The sequence below is a fragment of the Jatropha curcas genome, chromosome 1 (assembly GCF_041381405.1).
Source record: "Jatropha curcas cultivar XTBG-Jc1 chromosome 1, XTBG_Jcur_1.0, whole genome shotgun sequence".
NCBI lineage: Eukaryota > Viridiplantae > Streptophyta > Magnoliopsida > Malpighiales > Euphorbiaceae > Jatropha > Jatropha curcas.
In genome coordinates, this window is record NC_143151.1 from 5236851 (window position 1) to 5259354 (window position 22504).

The 22504-nt window shown below is 33.6% G+C and overlaps 1 protein-coding gene and 1 pseudogene across 6 annotated transcripts; one reads left to right on the forward strand and one right to left on the reverse strand.

Annotated features, from left to right (window-relative positions):
* Window positions 1-130: 130 nt before the first annotated feature.
* Window positions 131-1228, reverse strand: LOC105628010 (TATA-box-binding protein 1 pseudogene; annotated as a pseudogene).
* A 752-nt stretch (window positions 1229-1980) lies between these two features.
* On the forward strand, window positions 1981-10439 carry LOC105628011 (uncharacterized). 6 transcript variants are annotated; one of them, XR_016320250.1, is made up of 18 exons: window positions 1981-2292; window positions 2599-2789; window positions 2968-3058; window positions 3155-3426; window positions 3936-4023; window positions 4173-4567; window positions 4874-5268; window positions 5369-5626; window positions 5750-5837; window positions 5959-6018; window positions 7396-7428; window positions 7526-7603; window positions 7704-7747; window positions 8019-8064; window positions 8166-8371; window positions 8594-8850; window positions 9948-10029; window positions 10185-10439. XR_016320250.1 is itself a non-coding variant. In XM_089719862.1 (15 exons), the coding sequence occupies exons 1-15, from the start codon at window positions 2187-2189 to the stop codon at window positions 8283-8285; spliced, it is 2265 nt and encodes a 754-aa protein (XP_089575988.1). In that variant the 5' UTR covers window positions 1981-2186; the 3' UTR covers window positions 8286-8471. The 6 variants fall into 6 exon arrangements, 3 of the variants coding, with proteins under 3 accessions (XP_089575988.1, XP_089575989.1, XP_089575990.1); XR_016320252.1 differs by having other exon boundaries at window positions 8594-8843; XM_089719862.1 differs by lacking the exons at window positions 8594-8850; window positions 9948-10029; window positions 10185-10439 and having other exon boundaries at window positions 8166-8471.
* Window positions 10440-22504: the final 12065 nt, after the last annotated feature.

Consider the following 22504-nt stretch of genomic DNA (forward strand, 5'->3'; position numbering starts at 1 on the left):
TAATTTATTGGAATTTAAACAAATTTAATGGTTTTCTTAAAAACCGTAAAATTCCAAATGTAATAAATATTATGAAAGAGAGGTAGTACATTCGATTCATGAAGAATGAATTAACACGATTAAATAACTAATATAAAATGCTTAACAATGATAATCTAATTACACCTCAATTTACAATTCAATCTATAAAAATATATATGATCAAACAGCATATTGAAATTCAAACCTAATCCATTAATTAATATAGTAATGTAAAATACATAAAGACATCCAACAATCAACAACTAATAAGTATTATAGTATTGTTAAAAAAAAAAACAAAGACAATTACTGTGATGATAATTAATTTATTACTTCTTGAAGCCTGGAAGAGGATAAATGCTTCAAGAAAATTCCTTCGAAAGCACTTAAAAAAGAAAAATCCTTCGAGTGACGATTATTACCTCTTGAAGCCTGCAAGAACAAGATAAATACTTTCAAATGCAGTGAAAGTATATCGGCTTTTCTTGGCTCCAGTGATTATAATCTTTCCAGAAACAAAAATTAGCATTACAATCTTCGGTTTCTTCATGCGATAAACAAGACCCGGAAAGAGTTCCGGTTCATACGTAGAATACCCTTCATGTGGACTGCGTGCAAACCTCTCTAGTTTTATAGGAAACTTAACATCACAAGAAGCCACTATATTCTCGATCTTAAAATCCCTAAATTTGGCCGGAAACCCTAATTTCTGGATGATTCTTGCAAACTTTCTCGCAGCCATCTTCTATTCTTCTTCAGTCTTGGCACCGTTCCATACCAGCTTTCCAGATGCAAAAATGAGAGAAGTGCTTTCTGGTTTTTTAATTCTCATAATAACAGCAGAGAAACGATTGGGGTTGAATTCTGCATTTCTTGCTTTGAGAATAATGCGTTGAAGGCTAAGTTTGCAGTCTAGGTTTACCGTTGATACGATGTTTTCAAGACGTGGAACTATAATCCCACAACACTTCTTGGAAAGATCTTCATCTTCCTCCATCGCCATAGCCATTCTTGCCTCTAAATCAATTATTAGGGTTTTTGAGGAAAGTACGTAGTAGAATGGAAAGGTTTTAAAATGTGATTCAAAGGAATAGTGTTAGGCGGTTAGATTACTTGTTGCAGTTGTGGCCAAGCAACCTACAGTGCTTAGCAACAACTTGGTGACCAAGTTCACCATGCTATTAAATGACGTCGCTACTGAAAAAGAAAAGGTCATATTTAATAATAAACTTTGCCGACATTACTTTTTGAATTTCTTTTCAAATTTCTCAAATACTTTTAATTTTGTGAATATACTCTGTATTTTATTTTTATTGTCAATTATATCTTTTATTTAGAGTTTGACTGGATGTAGTAAAGTGATGTAATTATGGGAGCGAAAAAAATCTATTTGGCATATTTGGGGATTGTTAATGATGCGAGTTGCTCACCGATGGTCTATTAAGAGTCTGTTAATTATTTAGCCCGTTCGAATTCTTTCAAGCCTATGGTGAAATGAGAAAAATATTGTCTCAAATATTGCAATTTTTCAATTTAAAAATTATAAAAATAAAGATGAATAATTAAAAAATGGCCACGTGAATGTGAGCTTATGTGTTGTAGGTCTAATTAACATTTAAATAAGAAATAAATTAATGAATTCTGTACGAAAATCATAATTAATAAGAAAAATAAATTCGAGGTAATATTTAATAAAATTAAAAATATTCGCTAAATTTACCAAAAAAAAGTATTGGCTTTCAAACGCATATTGAAAGCAGCGGCGGATTTATGAATAAAATTTTCTAGGATCAATATATAATAAACTAAAATAAAGAAAGTTATTGGGAATGTTAAGAGGATGAATTGAAAAAATACATGTATATTAGAAGAAAATTAAGAAAAAGGAAGGGTCAAACGCCACTGATTGAAAGAGTACAATCATTGAAGATTTTGTACTGCATGCTTTAATAGAACGCAGCTGTTAGAAAAAAGAGAAGAAAGAAAAAGAGGAATTGTTTTTTTTTTGTGATTGACTTGAGTCTTGAGCAGTCAATGGACTACTGTTCTTGTCTTCTCCATATTTTAGCAGAAGCAATTACAATAAACAGAGATTCACAGCTATGTATTTCTGTTCAGTTTGCTTCAAATTTTTTCTCTTCTTAATTTAATTCAATTTATCAGTCATGATGGAAACGACTATCAGTACCATATCCGTCGTCGTTTTAGAGGTTGAGTTGAATAGTGAAAGATGCTCTTCTCAGATTATCGCTCATGCTCGCAACTTCAAAGGTATTTCATTTTCATGTATATATTTCATGCATTTTCCCTATTTTTTTGAATAATTACTATTATTATTATTATTATTATTGTTATTGCCATCTCCAATTATCCCAGCCTGCAATTTATTGATTTTGAACTATTTAAATTGAATTATTATTATTAATTTTTTTATTTTATAAATTATGAAAAATTCATAATGTTCTCTGTTTTTAGAATTTATTTTTTCAAATATTTCCTCATTTTCTCTATTTTTTTTTTGTTTCAACTACTCAGATTTATTTTATTTATTATCTTGATTTTTTTCCTTTAATTCAGGTGTAGAGAATGTGACAGCAGATGTAAATTCAAACAAGTTGACTGTGGAAGGTAAAGTGAACTCCTTGGAGATTCAAGAATATCTCCGCCTGAAGATCAAGAAGAATGTCAGCATTGTCTCTGCTCAGCCCCGGATTTGTGACACCGCCGCTGACGGCAACAGAGATGACAAGATATCGTTTGAGAAACAGGTACTATTTTTAATAGCTTAAGTACAGCTTCCTTTTACTTGCATAGCCATTTATTAATCTCTAAGAAATTAATGCCCAATTTAAAGTTTTCAAGCTAATGAAGATTGTATTCGTGTTTGTTTATTATTTGTTGTTTGCGAGTAATTGAGTATTAATTTCAAATTTTAATGGGGTACAGTCCTTGGAGAGAACAATTGTTGTGGTCAAGCTGGGACACAACTGCCAGGGATGCGGCCCGAAGATTAGAAAGATCGTCGAAGACACAATTGGTAATTCATGACCTTGTTAGTTGCGTCTTATTGTATCCGTTTCATCGATGGAGGGTCAGGGAACTGTAAGTCTTGACAGAATTCAATTCATTTCAGGTGTGCAAGAGATGTCAGAGGATGAACAGAAGGAAACAGTGACAATCAAAGGGACCATGGACCCAAAGGTGTTAAATGAGAATCTGAAGAAGAGACTGAATATACCTATTGAGATCTTGTCAATTGAAAAAGAGAAATACAGCAATGGAAGTGTCAAAGGCAGTGGGTTCGGCAGTGATGATGGAAAGAAGAAGAAAGGTAGTGGCGGTCAAGAGAATGGGATTAATGGTATTGAGATGGAAGAAAGCATAATGAAGTTGGGACCAGAAAAGGTATTCTCATTGCAGATTTTGAACTTTTTGGAGTCATTATTATGTGTCCTTTATATTTTGCTTCGCCGCGTATAAATGTCTATTATTTGTTCTTTGCCTTTCTTTAGAGCTTTCAAATGAGAGTATCATCAAATTTTATGTAATGTCTCAAAAGTCCGTCTCAAATTTTACTTAGCTGAACGCAACTAGTTTGGGATTAAAGCTTAATTGTTATTGTCTCAAAAATCTTTCAAGTAGGCTAAGTAAAACGTATGCATGTATGTATGAATGAGATTCAATCTTTCATAAACTAACAATAGGATTTACTCAAATTGTTATGTCAGTTAAAATCCTTTTTAATTTCAACAATTAAGAGCCAAAACTCATGCAGGGTTGAGTTTTCTGTACCTTATCTATTTCCTCTGTAATCTAGGCTGCTTCATTCATTTGAAATGTGAAAGGCATCTATTCATACTGTGATCAATATTTGCATTCTTATCTTTGAATTTCAATTTTTTTTGGTGACATAGGCTTCAGCAACAATGACAGTATTCAAGGTGCCACTCCATTGTGATGGATGCATCAGGAAGATCCGTAAAATTATCCGCAGAATCAGAGGTAACATTTTAATCTTTCAACACCTTCCGACCCTTTCTGTATCTCCAGTATTATTGAACTTCCAATTTTGTTTCTCCATTAATTGACCTTTTGCATTAATACAGCAATAAGCATAACACTTTAATGGGCAATTATATGTCATATTACAGGAGTAGAGGAGGTCATAGTTAATAAGGGGGAAGAAACTATAACAGTCAAAGCAACCATTGATGTGAAGGTACTAACAGAGACCATGAAGAAAAGATTAAAGAAACTTGTTGAGGAGAGGAAGATAGAGATACAGAAAGAGGAAGAAGTAGTAATAAAAGCTACATGCCAGTACTCCTCCTACAAGAAAGATCATAAACAAGAAAGCAGCACACAGCCAACTCTTCAATTATCAGAGCAGCAACAAGAGATTATTCAAATAATTCCTGTTCAGGATTTGATAATTCCTGTTCAGGATTTGAATGAAGGCTGGATCCAGGGTCAAAGTCCTGTTACACCCAGAAATGCTCGCACTAAAATTGATCCAGAAACTGGAGAGAGTTCACCTACAAGTGTTGTAAGACCTTGAATAGTAAATACAACTATTCCTTCTAATTTGATTATTGATGATGCCAAAGTATCATAGAGAGAGTAAAGGAGGTATAGGTCTTGGTCTGTAAGACTAACACCTTTCACCTAGAGCACTTCTTTCTCAAAGAACAAACAGCAAACAGTATGGGCATCCAATGGCCTAAAACAGACAACATGACAACCCAGGGAGAGACTTAGTGCAATATTGAACTGGGCACCGTCAATCGTGAACTGCAAGTTTTTTTCATCATGATTGTTTTGAAATATCTTAGTTATAATGTCTTTTCTACAGGAAACAACAGAATGGATTCTTTTGATGGGGAGCCTGCTTCTAGAGGGTGTCTCAGCTCTTCTCGACCAGCTTGGTTATCTGTTAGTGGGCATGGTACTGTCATTTGTGGCTTTATTTATTTCTACACTTGAGCTAGTTAACATGGCTCGTAGAGAAGGACTTATCACATTGGAAAGGGGCCGGTCAACTTGTTTTTATTGTCGCTTGACTGATAATTCCCCACCTAGCGAACTTTTTGTAATTGTTCATATTTTTGGATTAACCTGTGCTGTCTGGCAGTGCATTTACTCAATGGTGCAATATATATATGCCCTTCACAATTTAGATAACCCTATCAACATGTCCCTTCTACCTTTCATCTTCCTCTTGTGTGTGCTCATCTCCAAAATAATCAGGTACATTTTCATGATCTAGTTAAATGAAACAGCAATTGTAATAGGTACTGGATGTTGATTATTATTGTTCAATTTATTTTTACATGTTCTAATTGAGAAGAAAGATGGAGGAGGTCAATTGTCAAGAGACCAGAGCAAGGGCTGAAATTCAGCATCACTCTGATCTCAGTCAATTTGGAGATGCAAGTTTATCATCGATGGAGCTTGGATCTGTGGATCATAGACAAGAGTTGACTAGGAAGATAGAGCAGAATGTTCAAATGTCAAAGAGAATGGAGACTAAAATTGAGGTCCAATCAAATCCTAGCGAACCTGTTGATCATGTGTCTCCCATAGAGTTTGTATCTGATGATTTTGGGTATGGGAGCTTTGATAATACTCAAATTCATATTTTTTGTTGATATTTCCGTCTAGTTCCTTGGCTTTTTGCTAATGGAAAGTTTTGTTGCTACTATCATGCACTGTTCTCTGGTGGATTTAGATGCTCACATTATAGAAGCAGATGCAAAATTAGAGCACCTTGTTGCAATGGCACTTTTGATTGTTGGCACCGCCATGATGAAGCCAAGGTACAGCAACTGTATCCTTTCTTCTGCAACCCAACCTGTGTTTATGGATTTTATTTTGGCTAATTATTTTTATTCTTGGTTAAATATTAGTTATTTTTTATTGTTGTATTTTTATTGGCAGAATGCAATGGAAACTAATCTTTGTGATAAACACTGTATACCAAGCCATGAAGTCATAAAGGTTTGAGTTTTATTCAAACTTCTGGTAAATCTAATAATTTTTACCCTTTTTAAGTAGTAGTAGTAATAATAGTAATTTGAATGAAAGGTCTATCTAATGGAATAATTATGATGGAACTTCAAATAGTCTGATGAGATTGTGATGAATACTTGAATAGTTTGAATTTGAAACTTTGAGAAGCAGCTAATAAGCATTGATGTCCAAAGTAGATTGGGAAAAAAAGAGGACTTAATGTGAAGGTCAACTCAAAAGAGTGGAGGTAAACTAGGAATGTGTCCTGTCCATTTCTACTTTAGCCCATGACTATTGATAAAGGTTATTTGTCAATAGTGGCTAAGCCAAGAATTTTGAGTAGTGGATCACAAATATTTTTTATATTATTAAATAAATATTTAGTAATATTATAATATCTTAAAATAATAAGACATTATAATATTTTATAAAAGCAAATTCAATGTGTATAGTTGTTAAATATACCATTTTCATGTAAAACATAAGTTTGCTTGGAAAAGAAATTTAGTTTTGGTGTGAGTAAGATAGCTCGAAAATAGCATACAAGAAATTCGAGTTAATAGTTGTAATATATATATATATATATATATATATTTAACGTAATTTTATATTTTGACTCTGTTGCATAAATATGTCATTATCAATATTATTAACTATACGATTTTTGATATATAAGATATCAAATATTCATTTAAAGATTAGTTTCTCATTCAATTTCTTAGTTGGTTTTCACTATATAAAAAATTTAAAATCAATTATTAGAGATATCTTATTAATTCTAGTGGAGCACTTTAGAACTTAATGAAGGTACCACTTAAAATATACAAAATACAGGGTTTTTGAGAATTATACTAGAGTCAACACTTAAAGTCGCTCTATATTTTAAATTTTTAAGGTAAAAGATCAGTAATTAATTAAAATTTAGATGCATTTTTAACAATTTCAGTGCGATCACTTTTGAAACTTTCAATGGGGTTACACTTAAAATGCATGTAGATTAAGGAGTATTTTGAAATTTTCAAATGGGGTCATGTGACTCCACTTAGTTCCACATGTCTCCTCCCCTGTTAGTCAGGCAACGATAGATTGTAGATTGACAAAACCTCTCATCCAAACTTGGAAATGAAAAATGTTAGATACAATTTAATTATTTGCATGGATTGCATTTTGCAGTGCAGAACATTATAAAATTTGGCCTTCTGCCTAAGTTTTCTCATAAAATGCAGAACTTATCTGCGCTGCTGGTACAAAAACATGGTTGTCTGTACTTCTGTTTTATTGGACAGGGATGATTTGAAGGTTATTTTGTTCCTCGAGCTGTCTTGTATTGTTTTCTAATTCTGTCCTATTTCCTTTGTCTTTCAGGTTATCTGCTCCCTTTGTGGCACAGAACAAGATGTAAGTGTATAAAATAAGATGGTGCAAGTCAAAGATAATTTAGTGATCTGTTAAAATTCTCCTGGGTTCTTAATTTTCTTATGTTGTATTCAATCAGGTTCAGCAGAATTGCATTAGATGTGGTGTTTGTATGGGAAAGTACTTTTGTGCAAAGTGCAAATTGTTCGACAATGATGTACTTTTCTTCCTTGCTTCTCAGTGTTTATCTATCTGACTTGTATTACTGCTAATTTAGACCATGTTTACTGATTATTCTACTGGATTGCTGTTTTCAGGTTTCAAAGAATCAATACCATTGTGATGAATGTGAAATTTGCAGGTAGAATGTTCATTTTCTTTACCATTGTCTCAGTTCATTCCTAGCGTAATCATGCATCTCTACGTCCCATAATCATCATAGTGATATCCTCTGTTCTTCATGAAAGAAAATTCCTAAACTACTCCTTGTCCATACTGGTTTCGCCAAATTTGTTGCTAAGTTGTGATGTCTAAATCACTGGATTAAGTAATATTTTCATGGCCTAGTGATTGATTCCTTCAGAAGCTATTGCTATTTGAAATACCCTAACCCATTCATTTCCTTCTTACAGAAATGGAGGGAGGGAAAATTTCTTCCATTGTAACAAATGTGGTATGAGGAAAGATAAGTCAATTACCTGGTGTTTGTAAAAGAAAAGCAAGACAGTTTCCTATTTATTTTAAGAATAATATTTGAAGAATTTTGCAATGTCTCCTGCAGGATCTTGCCATCCAAAGTTAAACGACGATGCACACTATTGTATGGAAAAGGCAATGCACTGAGATTGACCTTCATTTTTTCAAGGTTGCTGACAGAATATGTTGGGATAAAATATTAATTCTAGTTGGTCTGCATCACCAACGCAGTGATATTATAAATTTTACCACTTTAGTATATAAATAAATGAAGCAAAAAGGAGCAGAGGTGTGTTTTTTTTTTTTTTTTTCCCCATATCAATACATTGCCAAGTTGTCTCGATATTTTCCCTAACCTTCGTAATTTCATTTGTTTATTTCATTTCAAATTATGATAGAATCTTAGGGGTTTTGTTGACTGGGTGAAGCATTAAAAATTCGATTGCTGGGTTGTGGGGCAATGTTTTGCTTGTCCACCAACTGAAAATTATATTCATTATTTTTGTTGAAGGGAGAAAGCTCAAGAAAGCTATGTATGAACCTGATTATCTACACTGCAAAATAGAGATAGAGATAGGCACTTTACCTAGGATTCCATTGGCAGTAACTTTATCAAGTCAATGTAATGGCCTCTGTAACTTCATCAAGCCTTCAGCATTATCATGCTGACTGGAGTGAAAACCTCAATCAATAGAAGAATGATCAGAAGGACAACATAAAACAAGAGGTTGAGCAGATGGAGAACAAAACACAAGAAAAAGGTAAAAGGTAATTGGAAAACTTCAGACCATAATGATTTGGTATTCCTTATTTCTTCATTTAGTCACTTGGTCAATTGGTATTTTTAAAATCATGGTTTTAAAATGCCCGAATGCATAATTTTCTTCCGAACTATTCTTAAATTGTCATTTGTGCCCCCCCTCAATTTTGCGGGGGACTGCTTGTGCCCTTAAGTTGCTTTTTTTGTAGTTTTTGTACCCTGAGCAAATTGAAGATTTAGTGTGAAATACACTCGCGTTAACGTGTTATAAGTAGTTGATTTGTCATCAATGTATTTGCCACGTTGGTTTACACATGTACAAGAAATGATAGGAAAGAAAAGAAAGAAAAATGAAAAATTAAATGAAAAAAAAAAAAAAACTTAACTCATTTGCCATAAACTGAAATCCCACAGAGAAAAATAAAAAATCTTCATCTTGTTGAAATCCCTTTCTCTCACAAAAAATCTGAACTCCATTATTTTTTTTTTTGGAATTTTTAGAAAAAAAAGAAACATGAGAACATAAAAAAAAAAAAAAAAAAAAAAAAAAAAATTCAAATTCAAAAACACAAACAAATTTAAAACTTCAAATCAAAAAGAGTTTTCTTTGATGAAATTAATGCTAAATCTAAGATAAAAGATCTTCTATAATACCAATAACACAATTTAGAGACTATCAATATTTAAAATCAAATCAAGAAAAAAATAAAAATTGAAAAAAAAAAAAAATACAAACCTGTATCTAGTTTTGATTTCATTAACCATAAAAAAAAAGTTGTTAAAATGATTTGATAATGTAAAACGATGTCGTTTTTGCCACGCTGGACAAAATTTGAAGAGTTCACACTTATCTGCATTTGAGTTCATGCAGCAAGCTATAAAAAAGGTAACTTAAAAAAGGTAACTTAAGGGGCACAAGCAATCTTTGCAAAGTTGAGACAAATGCAATTTGAGAAAAGTTCAAGGGAAAATTATGGATTTGGCCAAAATTTTTAAATTGTAATTGAAACAGGGAATAAGGGAATGTTGGTACTGGAAACACAGTGCTTATAGGGTATTTTGAAAAAATCGAAATTGAAGAACCTGGTTTTGGGTTTGGTGGCAGACATGTTGACAATGAAGAACAACTGTGTAGATCAGGTTTTCCAAAGAGGAAAGCCAGCCAAGTTCTCAGCCTACTTTATAAGGTGATTGGTGTTCCGGTTCATTTCTTCTTTAATTCAACTCTGTTATCACTTTTCCATTATCACTTTTCCATTATCACTTTTTATTTTTTATTTTTGTGTTTCTGATGAAAATTTTCTATGGATGTCCTGCAATGGTGATGTCTGAGAAACCGCAGTTATTATACTGCTGCTCAACATGTGAAAGAATTCTTCTGGAAGCTGCAGGCTGTTCTTTTTATCTAAAAGGTGGTTTCCCTGCATTACTCGACATAATATTTGCTCATTTTTGTTTCTTTCTTTTCTTTTTCATCTTTTTGTTGATCAGTTTGTTTGGCTAATAGCAAAATTCAATAAAGAAAATGAATTTTAGCACACTCTGTCAAGATTTGGTTGTCTTTCTGGTTCTGTGACCACTACCAAATTACAAGCTATTTGGAACTCTTAATTATTTGATATGCTATGGTTTTATTTGGATCAAAATAATTTAAAGAATCATTAGATAAAACTGTAATTTTCTTTTTCTTACAGTCACCTTCAACTAATCTATATAATATATATACAAAAGCAAAGCCAATTATAAATCTCTAAAATTACAATTTGCATTATAAGTCTCTAAAATTGCCACACGTGAGAAGGAACAATTGGGACCAACAAATTTGTTTAATTATTAAAAATTAAAAAATAAAAAAAAGAACCGTAGGGGCCAACAATTAATTATCACAAACGTTTTCTACAAAATCAATCAAACTAAATCTTTATGTTTTTTATAATAGGGACCAAAAGTAATGTATACTTTTTAATTTTTTTTTATATTTTTCACTTTTTATATTTTAACATCTCCCACTCAATTATATTTTAATATTTTCTTTCTCTCAATTAGACCAATAATAATATATACTTAATAAGTAATACATTAATATTTTAAATAAATAAAAAATTATTTATAATAAATTATAAACATAAGATTAAAAAAAAAAACTTAATTTCTTATTTCAACGACACAAAAACAAATTTTTTAAAAAAATATTTCATTTTTCATTGGTAATAAGAAAAAATCTTGATTGATTAGCTAGTGTATGGATACAATAATTTTGAAAAAGGTAGAACATCCACGTACTTAGGACACACTACACTAAATAAATAATACATTAATATTTCAAATAAATAAACAATCATTTATAATAAAACATGAATATAAAATAAAAAAATAACTTAATTTCTCATTTCAATTATACAAAAACAAATTAAAAAAAAAACCACTTCATTTTTATTGGTAATAAAAAAAACTTTAGTTGATTAGTTTGGTGTATGAAGTAGTCTTAGATACCATGAGCTAGGTTGTATGAACTAGGGATATGAGATATGAGAATGTATGGATACAATAATTGTTGAAAAGTAGGATATTCATATGCTTAGGACATAATATACTAAATAAGTAATACATTAATATTTCAAATAAATAAATAATTATTTATAAATTATAAATATAAAATTAAAAAAAAAGTTTGTTATTTCAATTACACAAAAGCAATTTTAAAAAAACAACATTTCATTTTTTATTGGTAATAAAAAAATCTCGTTTAATTAGCTTGATATATAAAGTAGTCTCATATATCAAGAACTAGGTTGTACGGATACAGAATACAAAATATGGAAACATACATGATATATATAATAATTTTTAAAACATTATGACATCTACACGTTTAGGACACACTACACCAAATAAGTAATACATTAATATTTTAAATAAATAAATAATTATTTATAATAAATCATAAAAAAAACACTAAATCTCTTATTTCAACGGCACAAAAAAATTAAAAAAAATATTTCATTTTTATTGGTAAAAAAAACCTTAATTGATTAACTTGGTGTATGCAATAGTCTCATATACTAGAAGCTAGGTTGCACGAACACAGGACATGAGACACGAGAACGTATTGATATGACAACTTTTAAAAAGTAAGATATCCACATGCTTATGATACACTACACTAAATAAGTAAACACATTAATATTTCAAATAAATGAACAATCATTTATAATAAATAATAAACATAAAATTAAAAAAAATTAATTTCTTATTCCAATGACACAAAAATAAATTTAAAAAAAAACACATTATTTTTTATTGGTGATAAAAAAAAAATTTTAATTGATTAGCTTGTGTATAAAGTAGTCTCATATACCAGGAGCTAGATTGCATGAAAACGGGATACGAGATACAAAAACGTACAAGATATAACAATTTTTAAAAAGTAGGATATCCACACGCTTGGAACATAATACATTAAATAAATAATACATTAATATTCAAATAAATAAATAATCATTTATAGTAAATCATAAACATAAAATAAAAAATACTTAATTTTTTATTTCAATGTCACAAAAACAAATTAAAAAAAAACATTTTATCTTTTATTGGTAATAAAAAAAATCTTGGTATATTAGCTTGGTGTATGAAGTAGTCTTATATACTAGGAGCTAGGTCGCATGAATATGGGATACGAGATACGGGAACGTATGCGATACGATAATTTTTAAAAAAGTAGGACATCCATACGCTTAGAACACATTACACTAAATAAGTAATAAATTAATATTTCAAATAAATAAATAATTATTTATTAATAAATCATGAAAAAAAATACTTAATTTTCTTATTTCAAAGACACAAAAATAAATAAAAACCATTTCATTTTTTATTGGTAATAAGAAAAAAATCTTGGTTGATTAACTTGGTATATTGAATAGTCTCATATACCAGGAGCTAGGTTGTACAGGCATGAGACACGAGATACAGAAACGGACGGATACAAAAATTTTAAAAAAATAGGAATCCACACGCTTAGAAAACACTGCACTAAATAAGTAATACATTAATATTTCAAATAAATAAATAATCATTTATAATAAATTATAAACATAAAAAAAACTTAATTTGTTATTTCAATGAGACAAAGATAAATTAAAAAAAAATACTTCGTCTTTTATTGGTAATAAAAAAACATTGGTTGATTAGCTTGGTGTGTGCAGTAGTCTCATATAACAGGAGTTAGGTTGCACGGAAACGGGATACGAGATACAATAATTTTAAAAAAAGTAGGACATCTACATGATTAGAACACACTACACTAAATAAGTAATACATTAATATTTCAAATAAATAAAAAATTATTTATTAATAAATCATGAACAAAAAAATACTTAATTTCTTATTTCAATGACACAAAAATAATTAAAAAAAAAAACACTTCATTTTTTATTAGTAATAAGAACAAACCTTTATCAATTGGCTTGGTGTATAGAGTAGTCTCATATACCAGGAGTTAGGTTACATGTATATGGAACACGAGATACGAGAATACACGGGATACAATAATTTTTTTAAGAAGTAGATCATACACACATTTAGGATAGACTATACTAAATAAGTAATATGTTAATATTTCAAATAAATAAACAATCATTTATAATAAATTATAAACATAAAATAAAAAAAATTGATTTCTTATTCAATGACACAAAAATAAATTAAAAAAAAACACTTCATTTGGTAAAAAAAAACACTTCATTTGGTAAAAAAAAAAAAAAAAAACATTGGTCGATTAACTTAGTGTATAAAGTTGTCTCATATACCAAGAGTTAGGTTGCACGGACATGGTACATAAGATATGAGTATGTACATAATACAATAATTTTTAAAAAGGTAAGATATCTACACATTTAGGACACACTAAACTAAATAGGTACTATATTAATATTTCAAATAAATAAGCAATCATTTATAATAAATCATAAACAAACAATAAAAAAATACTTAATTTCTTATTTTGATTTAATTAGTTAAATTCTTAAAATTATTATCATTATTAAAAATACATTAATAGTGTGTATGCATTTTTTAATATAAGTCATACTATGCAATGTTTGCTATACCTTACGAAAGACTTTTGCTATTGCATATCTTATAAAAGGCTTCGCAAGATACTTAAGAAAACATATTTTAGCATTACAATTTTTCAACATATTTCAATGAGATATAATTTATCATTTTATTATATAATTTTACTATTTTTGAATGATATTATAAAAAATTGTTTCATCTTTTGATATTGCTCTGCGCATCGCACAGATTCCAATACTAGTTATTGAAAAATCACGTGGAAGTGCATGAAAATAGTTAAATTTGCACTTTCCATAGCATCAACAAATCTAAAAGTAAAAATTGGTTTGATTCTATGCCAGAGCTAGGAAAAACTTAGCAGAAAGGTCCACTCTAACCCAGACCAACAGGTCTATCCCATACACCCGAGCCTAGAATCTTAATACTGTTGGGTCCCGGCAATAAGATTACGAGAAAAATAACACAGCGGAAAAATAAAAATATGACACAGATATTTACGTGGTTCACCCTTTAACTGTTAGGGCTACGTCCACGGGACAAAAACCGAATAATTCTTCCACTATTAAAAATAGTAGGCTTACAAAGAGAGTAATACAAAATAGTGGCACTCACACAGTGTTTCCCAAATTATCCTCACTATTCTCTCGACCCGAGTTTTAGAACCCAATTCTAAAACTCAAATTCTCTCAAAAAAAAAACTCTCTTCGCTCTTTTGGTCTGTGTGTTATGAAGCGTTGTGCCATCTCCTATTTATAGGAGGGATGGACGCGGGATTAGGAGAGGTGGACGCGTTAATTACGCGTCCACCGAAAAACGGATCACCTACCAAGAAGAAAATTCTTATTTCCTTATTTCCATTTTCAACTACGTGTGGGTCCTACCACGTTTTCTTTTTTTTTTTTTTATTTGTTTCAAATGTGGGTCCCATTGAGTGGGCACCGCACAACAAATCTCCCCCTGCACACTCAAGTGGGGACGTTAGCCATACCAGCTATCTTTCTGCAAGTGACAAGTTTCTCCGTAGATAAAGCTTTAGTCATCACATCAGCGCCATTATCATCAGTGTGAATCTTTTCAATCTGAAATAACTTCATCTCCAGCGCATCGCGTATCCAATGATACCTCACATCAATGTGCTTTGACCTTGAATGAAAGGTCGAATTCTTGCTGAGATGTATCGCGCTTTGACTATCACATAGCAGAATGTACTTCTCTTGTTCTACACCCAATTCTTGTAGGAATTTCTTCATCCATAAGAGTTCTTTGCTAGCTTCTGTAATGGCGATATATTCCGCCTCAGTGGATGAGAGTGCAACGCATTTTTGCAATTTTGATTGCCAAGAAACTGCTGCTCCTGCAAAAGTCATCAGATATCCAGAAGTTGATTTGCGCGAATCAACATCACCACCCATATCTGCATCTGTGTAACCATCTAACACAGGTCTATTATCACCAAAACATAAGCACATTTTGGAAGTGCCCTTAAGATACCTGAGAATCCACTTCACTGCATTCCAGTGTTCTTTACCTGGATTTGAAAGAAATCGGCTAACAACACCAACAGCATGAGCAATATCTGGTCTTGTGCATACCATGGCGTACATCAAGCTGCCAACGGCGGATGCATAAGGAATTTTCTTCAGTTCTTCTTTTTCTTTCTCACTTGAAGGACATTGACTAAGACTTAATTTGAAATGACCTGCAAGCGGAGTAGAAACTGGTTTTGCATTGCTCATATTGAATCTGCTGAGAACTTTCTCGATGTACTTCTCTTGAGACAGCCACAACTTTCTCTTTTTCCTGTCTCTGGAGATCTTCATTCCGAGTATCTGTTTTGCCGATCCCAAATCCTTCATGGCAAAGGATTTTCCAAGTTCCTTTTTCAAGCTCTCAATTTTCTTAGCATCTTGGCCCACAATAAGCATATCATCCACATATAACAAGAGAATAATAAAGTCGCCTTCTATGAACTTTTTCACAAATACACAGTGATCAGAAGTAGTTTTCTCATACCCGTGATTTACCATGAAAGAGTCAAACTTTTTGTACCATTGTCTTGGAGCTTGTTTGAGGCCATACAAGCTTTTCTGCAATTTACACACCAAGTGTTCTTTGCCTTTGACTCTGAACCCTTCTGGTTGCTCCATATAAATTTCCTCCTCTAAGTCACCATGGAGGAAAGCAGTCTTTACATCAAGTTGCTCGATCTCCAAATTCAGGCTAGCTGCTAAACCGAGCACAACTCTGATAGAAGACATCTTGACTACGGGTGAGAAAATTTCTTCAAAGTCAACTCCTTTCTTCTGACCGAATCCCTTCACAACCAGTCTCGCCTTGTACCTTGGCTGTGAGTTGTTCTGTTCAGTCTTCAACCTGAACACCCATTTGTTCTTCAATGCTTTCTTACCTTGAGGCAGTTTCACCAACTCATAAGTCTGGTTCTCATGTAAGGACTCCATCTCATCTTGCATGGCTTTCAGCCACTCATTCTTTTTACAATCTTCCATTGCCTCCTGGTAGTTCTCTGGTTCTCCCCCTTGAGTCAACAAGTCATATTCATTAGGAGAATATCTTTGGGAAGGTATCCTGCCTCTCGCAGATCTTCTCAATTGAGGCAGTTCTTCTATTGGAGCTGGTTCAGCATCATTCTGAACAGGTTCATCATCATCTTCTTCATCATTTTGTGGTTCTATATGAGGTTCTGCATCAAGACTAACAGGAAACTCATTGATAGACTTTGGCTTTTCATTTTTCTCAAAGTCTTCAATGGTTTGGTCTTCCAGGAATACTACATCTCTGCTTCTGATGAGCTTCTTTTCAACTGGATCCCATAATCTGTACCCAAAATCATCATTTCCATAACCCAAGAAGATACATTGTTTTGACTTTGAATCAAGCTTGGATCTTTCATCTTTTGGAACATGAGCAAAAGCCCTGCAGCCAAATATTCTAAGATGATCGTAAGAAATATTTTTCCTTGACCACACCTTTTCTGGAACATCTCCTTTGAGGGAGGTTGAAGGTGAAAGGTTGATCAAGTAAACTGCAGTATTCATTGCTTCAGCCCAAAAGGTTTTAGGAAGTTTAGCATGAGAGAGCATGCATCGAACCCTTTCAACAATGGTCCTGTTCATTCTCTCTGCAACTCCATTCTGCTGTGGAGTTTTGGGAACTGTCTTCTGAAGTCTGATGCCGTGTTCTGAGCAATACTTCTCAAATGGACCTCTGTACTCACCACCATTATCAGCTCTAACACATTTTAGCTTTCTTCCCGTTTGTCTTTCAACACTAACATGAAAGACTTTAAACATATCCAGCACCTGGTCTTTTGACTTTATTGGGAAAGCCCACACCTTTCTAGAATGGTCATCAATAAAGCTAACATAATATAAGCAGCCACTCAAAGATTTGTCACCCATTGAGCAAACATCAGTGTGTACCAATTCTAGAATACCAGGTTTTCTAGATGGAGAAGGAGATCTTTGAAAGGAAACTCTATGTTGTTTACCAGACAAACAATCAGTGCATATTTTCAGAGGCAAACCTTTCAAAGATAGCATTTTCTTCTTAGTGAGAGTCTCCATTCCTTTCTCACTCAAATGCCCAAGTCGTTTGTGCCATAACTCAGCAGATGAATCTTCAACTGCATTCACTACTCCTGTGCAAACTTTAGCCTGGGTGTAGTAGAGGGAGTTGAACTTTCTTCCTCGACCGAACACCAAGTTGCCTTTGGAAAGCTTCCACGTTCTGTTGACAAACAGATTTGTATAGCCCAATTCATCTAGACAGTGAACTGAGATCAGATTGAAGTTTGCTGTAGGAGTGTATCTCACATCTTCCAACCAGAGATCATATCCAGCATTGGTTTTGATGCATACTGTTCCAATGCCGCAATTTTCCACATATGTGCCATTCAAAGTCTTGACATGGCCGTAATCTCCGAGGGTAAGTGATGAGAAATATTCCTTATTTGAAGAAATATGATAAGAACATGCAGAGTCAATAATCCATAAAGATTGTTGACTAGTGGAACACTCACTAAGACCAGCATGAGAAATCAGCGCACTACCATCACCAAGTGCGTCAGCATCAATAGCTACTGAAGCTACCTCCGTATCGTCTTTTTCTTCATCACTTTCTTTGGCTCGTTCCTTCTTCCACTTTCTACAATGCCTTTGGATGTGACCGGGCTTGCCACAATGATAGCAAGTGACACCTTTTCTTGACTTGGATCTTCTCCGTGAATTGTCACGTTTGTCTGGATTTTGGGGGTATCTTGTTCTGCTTCTCCCCCTCCTTTCTGTAACTGTAACGAGTGCATCTGAGTTGCTACTCGTAGCATTCTCCTTACGTCTGGTTTCTTCATTCAGAATGCTTTCCTTGACTGTGGTTAAGGTCAGATTCCCCTCCGACACATTACTGAGCGTAACAGTCAGTGTCTCCCAACTGTCTGGCAAGGAACTCAATAAGAATAGTGCCTGCACCTGGTCGTCAAACACTATCTTTGACGTCGTCAGTTGGTTCACTATTTCTTGAAATTTGCCCAAGTGATCTGAAGCACTTTCGCCATCTTTGTACTTTAGATTTACAAGCTTTTTAATTAAAAAGGCTTTGTTCTGGGCATTCTTCCGCTCGTACATGTCCTCCAACTTCTTCCAAATTGAATAGGCATCTTTCTCATGAGCGATATGATTTATGACGCTCATTTCAACAGACTGCCTAATAGTTGCGACTGCTTTTCTGTTAATTGACTTCCAATCGCTTTCATTTATTGAAGCTGGCCTGACCCCCTTCAACTCAATCGTTTCAAACAGATCTTTACAGCATAGAAGATCTTCCATTAATATCTTCCATACTGCATAGTTTGATGAGTTGAGTCTAACCATTGTGCCTGTTGTTCTGTCGTCCATTTTTAACTTGTGCAGAATATTATCACCAGCAAAACCGTATACGTGAATAGTAGTATACGTGAATAGTGACCGTATAATTGAATAGTAACAGTATACGTAAACAGTACCTGTATGCGTGAATAGTAACTGTATATGTGAATAGTACTATGCGTGAATAGTGCTGGGCTTATTTGAAACGGACTCAGCAACAGTAACGCCAATAGTACTGTTCACCATCAACTTTGAGTTACTATTTTACTATTCATCACTAAGTCGATTCTGCAACGTCTTTTCGAACGGACTGCACTAATGGACTCGGCGTAATTTTCTCGTCGTCGTGGTATATTTATTTTTAAAATATATCCACGGATCTGGTAAACCTTCGGCTCTGATACCACTTGTTGGGTCCCGGCAATAAGATTACGAGAAAAATAACACAGCGGAAAAATAAAAATATGACACAGATATTTACGTGGTTCACCCTTTAACTGTTAGGGCTACGTCCACGGGACAAAAACCGAATAATTCTTCCACTATTAAAAATAGTAGGCTTACAAAGAGAGTAATACAAAATAGTGGCACTCACACAGTGTTTCCCAAATTATCCTCACTATTCTCTCGACCCGAGTTTTAGAACCCAATTCTAAAACTCAAATTCTCTCAAAAAAAAAACTCTCTTCGCTCTTTTGGTCTGTGTGTTATGAAGCGTTGTGCCATCTCCTATTTATAGGAGGGATGGACGCGGGATTAGGAGAGGTGGACGCGTTAATTACGCGTCCACCGAAAAACGGATCACCTACCCAGAAGAAAATTCTTATTTCCTTATTTCCATTTTCAACTACGTGTGGGTCCTACCACGTTTTCTTATTTGTTTCAAATGTGGGTCCCATTGAGTGGGCACCGCACAACAAATACTAAGTGAAAAACCTAGTAAAGAAACATCTGAAACTAAAATATCATAAAGAAAACGAGGGGGATCCCTCCAGATAGTTGGACAAGCAAAAGAGAAAGCATCTTGACCTAAAGAATGAGCCACCATATTAGCTTGCGGACGAATCCATTTGGCTTTGAACCCAATGCCTTCATGTAAAAGAACCTGATACTCGCGAATAATATTACCATACTCATTATTAGGAATGTTATGGGACCCTAAACTTTGCCAAACCTCCCTACAATCCATCTCCGAATCAACTTGAGATAATTGTTCCTGCTTGAGCCAGCTAAGAGCATCCCTGACAGCAATAGCCTCAACAACTTTGAGAGAGTAATATCCAAGAGTCCAAGAGGAGTAGCCACAAACAAATTAACCTGATGAATCGCGGACAATAGCTCCCGAAGCAACCTTCCCTTCCGATGCTAGAATAGCCCCATCTACAGTGTAGAATACCCTTTTGGTCCCAGGGTGGATCTAGCTATGGCCACCACCCGATCCAACTGTCCTTCCTGACCCAGTATGTCGTTGGACTAAACTCTAGCACTCACGCCAATTGGTCAGCTCCCGTAGAGCATGAGCAACCACGACAGCTAGCAGCGTTAATTTGTTATCCCTAAGTAGCTGATTTCCAAACTACCAAAGGTAATAAGCTAAGCTGCAAAATTCGGCTAAGTAATTGAATTTGGACAACGAAAGATAACATGCATTAAATCTTCATCATCCCCACCAATAAGACAAGTACAATCCAGGTCAATGCCCCTTTTTCTGAGATTCAGCTTAGTAGGAATAAAGTTGTGAATAGCTCGCCATAAAAAATTTTTAATAAAAAATTCCAATCCCCAAAAGAATTAGAAGCAATAGAACTTGGAGGATTGGAAACATGATTATTGCTTTCCAATTGACTGTTTTTGCATTAATTGCTACTTCATCTTAAAAACAGAAAGAGCAATATTTTTTTTTTTTTTGGGAAAAATTATTTATATCTTATATATGGAGAGTCCAAAATGTCAGAATTAACAATGCCTTTTAGTAACTGAGGCAAAGAAGCAAATGTAGTAAAAATACAATTAATTGAGTACAATCTGCTGAAACGAGCCAAGAAATTAGCTGTTTGATTCCCCTCACGATAGATATGGCAGAAAGAGACATTGAATCCCGAGACTAAATTCTTGATCTGTATGACAAACCGAGGCATTCCGGCTGAAGTTGAGGAAGTGATGAAGTCGATGGTAGTTTTTGAGTCACTCTCTACAATAAGGGGGAAGGTGTTTAAGCTTTGACACCAACTGAGACTGAAAAATAAGGATTTAAGTTCAGCATCTGCAGAGTCTTTGGCATGAATTGGGAAGCAGTATGCGGCAATGAGGTTACCTAAATGATCTCGAATTATGGCTCCTCCTGCGGAAGAAGAAGAAGAGTATGAAGTATCAACGTTGAGCTTGTAAAATCCAGCTTGTGGTTTGACCCAAGATACCAGCTTAATTTTCAATTTATTGCCGAAGAATTCAGGAAGGTAATCCTGAAATAAAGGAATGGACTTGGCAAATTTGGATTTAGAGTGAGCGACCCCCCATTTGTAGATCATGGTGCGAATCTGTTCCAGCAAATGGGGAATATGAAAACCATCTCCTTCGCCCCATGTGAGACAGCAGTATGCTGACCAAATTGAGTAGAGAATAATTTGGGAAATGAATCTCATTATTATGCCTGGTGATGATTTAGGAGCATAAAGAATCCACCATGAAATTAGTTCCTGTCGAAGAGAAGTTGCTGTTAATGGTTTAGTGCAGAATGAATCTCGAAAGAATTTCCAAATCAGGTGGATTGTCGAACAGCTAAAAAAAATGTGATTAAATGAACCCTCAGCTGAATAGCAAAAGGGACAATAAGAAGCAAGCTGGATTCCCATCTTTTGTAATCGAGATGGAAGAGGTACAACCCATTTCAAGACTTTCCATGTGAAGATTGAGATTTTAGCAGGAATATTTGGATCCCAGATCGAACGGTAAGAGAGAGTGGCCGATTTCTTTAGTCTCACAAAATCATATGTTAATTTTAAACTGAAGTTCTCCCTGTTGTTATCAATCCAACGAGGGCCATCTTCCTCGATAGAAATTAAGGTACTAGCTGTTGATTGAATCCGACAAATTCTTTTCCAGGTACAAGAATCAGTAATTTTAAAATTCATTTGATCTTTTCTATAATATTTCTTCCGTAGCAGCTTTGCCCATAAAGATTTTCCTTCGCAATATCTCCACCACAGTTTAATAGAATATGCTTCTTGGAGAGAGGATAGTGATAAAAGACCAAGACCGCCTTCTTCCACAGGGAAAGAAAATCTGTCATATTTCAGCTAATGATATTTGTGAGTTATAGAGTCCGAAGACCAGAAGAAATCTGCAAACTTTTTTTCAAGGATAGCAATAATACTCTTCGGTAGAGACATAGCTCCCAACGTATGTATCAGAATTGAATTCAGTACATGTTTAATAAGTAGCAGTCTGCCCCCAATGGAAAGAAATTTTTTTGTCCATCCTTGCAGTTTAGCATCAATTTTTTAAAGAAGATAAGAACAATACTGAGCTCTATTAATTCCTTTATATATGGAGCTCCCAAGTACATGAATGGGAGATCTTTACCGGTGATAGAAAGAATAGACTGAATTTAATCCTTGTAAGCCGAAGTTCTTTTCGAAGAACAGTAGGAAGAGCTTTTGTTGAGGTTAACCAATTGTCCAGAGGCTCTTTGATAAAGCTGCAG

Excerpts from the sequence above, each read along its gene's own strand:
- LOC105628011 (XM_089719862.1), top strand. The coding sequence starts at position 2,187 with ATGATGGAAACGACTATCAGTACCATATCCGTCGTCGTTTTAGAGGTT. Across the intron at positions 6,019-7,395 it reads CAAGCCATGAAGTCATAAAG|GTTATCTGCTCCCTTTGTGG; the intron begins GTTTGAGTTTTA and ends TTTGTCTTTCAG. Across the intron at positions 7,748-8,018 it reads GATGAATGTGAAATTTGCAG|AAATGGAGGGAGGGAAAATT; the intron begins GTAGAATGTTCA and ends TCCTTCTTACAG.